Source organism: Xenopus laevis, chromosome 8L (assembly GCF_017654675.1).
Source record: "Xenopus laevis strain J_2021 chromosome 8L, Xenopus_laevis_v10.1, whole genome shotgun sequence".
NCBI lineage: Eukaryota > Metazoa > Chordata > Amphibia > Anura > Pipidae > Xenopus > Xenopus laevis.
Genome location: NC_054385.1, coordinates 121,331,082 through 121,336,619, shown reverse-complemented (window position 1 = coordinate 121,336,619; position 5,538 = coordinate 121,331,082). Strand labels below are relative to the sequence as shown.

General features: G+C 40.1%; 1 protein-coding gene across 1 annotated transcript; it reads right to left on the bottom strand.

Moving 5' to 3' along the window:
• Positions 1 to 4,046: 4,046 nt before the first annotated feature.
• LOC121397192 (SLAM family member 8-like) lies at positions 4,047 to 4,886 on the bottom strand. The gene is made up of 2 exons (XM_041573517.1): positions 4,572 to 4,886; positions 4,047 to 4,484 (listed from the first exon to the last, which is right to left on the bottom strand). Exons 1-2 carry the CDS (start codon positions 4,759 to 4,761, stop codon positions 4,186 to 4,188), a joined length of 489 nt encoding a protein of 162 aa, XP_041429451.1. The 5' UTR covers positions 4,762 to 4,886; the 3' UTR covers positions 4,047 to 4,185.
• Positions 4,887 to 5,538: the final 652 nt, after the last annotated feature.

The window sequence follows — 5,538 nt, the reverse complement described above, 5'->3', positions numbered from 1 at the left end:
GAGTTCCCTGTATAACTCAGCCTGCAGCCTTGTGCCTTTATATGGTCACAGAACCCCTCAGTGAATTTTAATATCCTTATCATTTACAGTAGGGGGTACATTATCCCTTATAATAGTGATACTCAGAGTTCCCTGTATAACTCAGCCTGCAGCCTTGTGCCTTTATATGGTCCCAGAACAACCCCCTCAGTGACTTCTAATATCCTTATCATGTACAGTAGGGGGTACATTATCCCTTATAATACATGAATGATACTCAGAGTTCCCTGTATAACTCAGCCTACAGCCTTGTGCCTTTATATAGTCACAGAACCGTCAGTGACTTCTAATATCCTTATCATTTACAGTCGGGGGTACATTATCCCTTATAATACACGAGTGATACCCAGAGTTCCCTGTATAACTCAGCCTGCAGCCTTGTGACTTTATATGTTCACAGAACAACCCCTCAGTGTCTTCTAATATCCTTATCATTTACAGTTGGGGGTACATTATCCCTTATAATACATGAGTGATACTCAGAGTTCCCTGTATAACTCAGCCTGCAGCATTGTGCCTTTATATGGTCACAGAACCCCTCAGTGACTTCTAATATCCTTATCATTTACAGTAGGGGGTACATTATCCCTTATATTACATGAGTGATACTCAGAGTTCCCTGTATAACTCAACCAGCAGCCTTGTGCCTTTATATGGTCACAGAACCCCTCAGTGACTTCTAATATCCTTATCATTTACAGTAGGGGGTACATTATCCCTTATAATACATGAGTAATACTCAGAGGTACCTGTATAACTGCAACCTTGTGCCTTTATGTGGTCTAAACAAATTATTTTTATTGCAAACTTTACTGTTGAACATTATTAACATTTTAAATCGAAGTTGAAATGAAAATTGCTCAGCTAATTCGCATGGGAAGGATCCCTATCATTATCCTGCTACATTTGAAAGGTGTGAATTACAAATACAATAAGAGCAATCAAAAGAAATTAAGATTAAGTTGAATTCCCTGAGCTGTATTGTTTGGTGAAAGGAAATGCTGATGATTTGTTTCTCACTACAGAATGAAGGAATGAGTGAGTGTAACAATAAATACACTTACCTTTTATTGCTTTGTGGTTACCCTTTTGAAAAACAGCACCACAAGACATAGTATTGCGACAATAGGAAGAAAGGTGTACAATTTGATCCAGCACATTTTATCTGTAGTGACAGAGAAGAATAAATCTGGAGTTGCTTTAATGAAACCTTTTATAAGTACATTAGAGGACATTATAGACAAATAGCAGGGGACCTTTTTACCCATAAAGTGGATCACCGTACCAGAGGCCTCCCCTTTAGACTAGAAGAAAAGAACTTTCATTTGAAGCAACGTAGGGGGTTCTTCACAGTCAGGACAGTGAGGTTGAAGTGCTTTCAACTTTAAGGGGCCGATTCACTAACTTCGAGTGAAGGATTCGAAGGTAAAAAACTTTGAATTTCAAAGTTTTTTTTGGGCTACTTCGACCATCGAATGGGCTACTTCGACCTTTGACTACGACTTTGTAGGATTCGAAGTAAAAATCGTTCGACTATTCGACCATTCGATAGTCGAAGTACTGTCTCTTTAAAAAAATCTTCGACCCCCTAGTTCGCCATCTAAAAGCTACCGAAGTTTTTTGATCGAAGGATATTCCTTCGATCGTACGATCAAACTATCTGCGCTAAATCCTTCGATATTCGAAGTTGAAGGATTTTAGTTCCTAGTCGAATATCAAGGGTTAATTAACCCTCGATATTCGACCCTTAGTGAATCGGCCCCTAAGTATCAGAGCAGGTCCAGGGGGCATCAGGGTTGCTGCCTCAGGTAACTATGGCCGAATAAATTCACCAAAATTGGCGCGCGCATAAAAATTGTTGCGCTTCAAAATTATTTGGACGCCCATTGACTTTAATGCATTTAGATCAAATAGTCGCACGCATAAAATATGTTGCTTGCGTCAAAATTATTTTGATGCCCATTGGCTTCAATACGTTTCGCAACATCACAGATTCGCCCATCACTAGTTTCGGGCCTTGAAATGCTGCTGTGTAGGTATGTGTACTGGGTTTCATTTGGAGGGGTTGAACTTTGTTTTTTTTTAAACCCAACTTAACTATGTAACTGTTTAAACTACATATAAGGGTCTCTTATAGTGATGAGTGGATTTGTCCTGTTTTGCGGCAAAATTTGTTGAAAAATTCACAAAATGGTCAAAAATTCCAAAATGCATTGAAGTCAATGTGCATCAAAAAAAATTGTCCGCATGAAAAATTTTTCATGCGTTTAACAATTTTTTTTCGCACCGAATGCATTAAAATCAATGTTTTTTTTTTTTCTTAAGGCGTCTTTTTTGTCCAAATGCATTAAAGTCAATGGGTGCAAATTTTCCACAGTGAATTTTTACAGCAGTTTTATGAAAAAATTAGCCGACGGTGAAATGCGTAAATTCGATGAGAATCCATGGCCGAAGAAAAAATTGGCTCATCACTAATCTCTGAGTACGGGTGCCCTAAAACCCCTGCTCACTGAGTAACGGGAAGAAAAACCATACGGCGAAGGATTGACATTATTTTATGCATCAAAACTTCAGGAAATTCAGTATAAACCCGATGGCGGGATCACAGATCTTCTGCTACAAAGCTCTCCATTCACCTCTTTAAACACTTTGTGGCTCTACTACTAATGTTTATTAATTAAGATAATACTGTTATATGTGTGCATTTCTTTCTGCATTCTGTTTTAGATTCCTTGTCTCATATTAGTCTGATGTGAAATGTGATTTTCAAGGAAGCAGCCCCACCTTCCTTCCAATAGTGCAGTATTGGTAGAAGATTAATATACCTTTTTCTATCTAGCTGTGTTTGTGTATTTTAGCCCTTTAGTCATTCATTCAGATAGAATGTTCCCAAAATTCCATGGCAGTGCCCCTTATCCAGGGAACACAATGGCAGTGGTATGAGGCTGATTTTGCAGGTATACTTTAATAGGTACATTTTAATTACCATACCTGTATTAAAGTTAGGGATGCACCGAATCCACTATTTTGGATTTGGCCGAACTCCCAAATTCTTTGTGAAAGATTCAACCGAATACCAAACCGAATACGAACCCTAATTTGCATATTCAAAAACAAAAAGTCACGTGATTTCCTTCCCCGTTCCTAATTTGCATATGCAATTGGCCGAATCCTGCTGAAAAAGGCCGAATCCCGAACCGAATCCTGGATTTGGTGCATCCCTAATTAAAGTATTCACAGGGTCCATAGCCTACTGTTGATATTCTTTGTTTAAACCCAGTAAACGCGACGACCATATCATCAATATTTTCACAAATCAGTTATGATTACAAACCTTCATTTGTATGTATAATGACCTTAAAGTAAGGGGTAATTTAAGACCCCAGTGCTAGAGCACACACTTATTTAAAGGAAAACTAAACCCCTCCAATAAGAAAAGCCCCATATACTATCCTAGATAGTCCCCCTTCCTGCTTCCTACCCACGTAGTGCATTATTCCAAAAAGTGTCCCTGAATATCATGCTCACTTATTTATGCAGAGTAGCGCAGCAGAGCTCATGGGCATCATCTTCCAGGTCTTCGGTAATCGCCGAATGTGCAGTTGGAGCAGGCCAGTATTTGTGCCAACTGCATATGCGACAAAAAGTTCTGTGAAGAGGTAAGAAGAGGAACCCAAGAAGACCCAGAAGATGGTGCCCATGAGCTCCACTACGCTATTTTGCATAAATAAGTGAACTTGCTGTTCAGAGACACTTTCTGTAATAATGCATAATGAGGTTAGGAAGCAGGGAGGAGGGACTATCTAGGGTAGTAGATGGGGCTTTTCTTATTGTGGGGTTTAGTTCTCCTTTAAGAGCATTTGCATCCAGGTTTTTGCTGCACTCTGCACCTACTGATGGACTGGACCAATGCACAAGTTAGGGGATAGGTAAGGGGTGGGAAAGGCGATCTCTATACCCTCCCCCCATCTGGCTCTAAATATTACAGTGATGCTGAATGTATTCGGCACTATATTCAAGGGGGAAACACTGGTCTCTGTGCCCATTTTGTAAATTCAGCGAAGTGCAGGGCAGGGGGAATAGTGCAAAAACATAGTAGATGTGTCCATTATTTGCACCATGCCTGGTATATAGTTAGCCTAGTTATCACATACCTCTTACGGTACCATACTGACAGATCTGTTGCACACGGAAAGAGGCATTTTTTTCATCCGCAGGATTTTGTGCCAAACAAAGGAAATCAGTTGTTTTTGACAAATTCTGTAACATGATAGCGAGAGTGCTGCCATTTGCATAGTGCTGGTACCCAGAATTCCCACATCTGTACATCCAGCTGAACAATATGAGCGACGTGTTTATTGGGACAGAACAATGCAGGGTAAATTCACATTGAGTCTTGTTGTCTCCCTCCAGATGAGCCGTTATGCTTGGGACAGGGACAGGCTCTGTTGTTTTAAGAGAAAAAAAAAACATTTTGGTTAAATGAATGAAAGAAAACTATATCCATATGAATAAAAGTTAAGGCCACCTACCATACACGGTGAGATTAAAATACATAGTATGTATGTCTGAACTGATCAGAATAATATCAGCTTTGAAGACATTGGAATCATTCATTGTAAGACCACTGATTCTTAATGTCGTTCCATTGTGGGATGATTGCAGCCGTCCCTCAAACTGCCTGTTTTGTATGTCAAGCAGCCCTTCATTATATTCCGCCATTGCAAAGGTTCGTCCTTTGTGTTTTATCTCCCAGATGACTTTTTCCACTGGAAGTTCCAAGGGCCGGTGGTATGACAAGGAGATGGAGTGGTTTAGAAGCCCATGTGCTTGGAGATAGATGTCTTGACCTCCTGTTATGGAATTTAAATATAATTGTAATGTAGCTGAAAATATTAAAGTATTTATTCATAGCAACATACTATAGTTTGGGACTAAAAAAAACAAACACATTTTGAACTGATATCATAGTATTCACATGACAAGGTCTTGAGCTGTATTTAAAGGGGCATAGAGTCATGGGAGGAGGGGGTCATTGTTCCACTGTATAGAGCACTTGTAAGGCCCCATCTAGAATATGCCGTACAGTTTTGGTCTCCATCACTCAAACAGGACATTATTGTATTAGAGAGGGGACAGAGAAGGGCAACTAAGCTGGTAAAAGGTATTGAAAATCTTAGCTATGAGGAAAGACTGGCCAAATTGGGGATGTTCATGCTGGAGAAGAGGCCCTTAAAGGAGAATTTAACCCAAACCTTAAAAACTCCCTACTGGCGTTTTGGCACATGCACAGTTGGAGTAATATTCTGGTCCTGAACAACTGCACATGCGCCGAAAGTCACGAAAATTTCCTGAAAAATTTTCGTGACTTTCAGAGCATGCGCAGTTGTTCGGGACCAGAATATTACCCCAACTGCGCATGTGCCAAAACGCCCCTCTGCGTCCGAAGTTTACCAAGTTAAGTAAAAAGTTAGGGGCTGGGGGGGAGGAGGAGGGTCT

What these genes read in the sequence shown, in the direction of transcription:
- LOC121397192 (XM_041573517.1), bottom strand. Translation starts at nt 4,761, where the DNA reads ATGGCGGAATATAATGAAGGGCTGCTTGACATACAAAACAGGCAGTTT. An exon ending in TTTTAATCTCACCGTGTATG is followed by an intron (nt 4,485 to 4,571) that starts GTAGGTGGCCTT and finishes TTAAAACAACAG; the next exon opens with AGCCTGTCCCTGTCCCAAGC.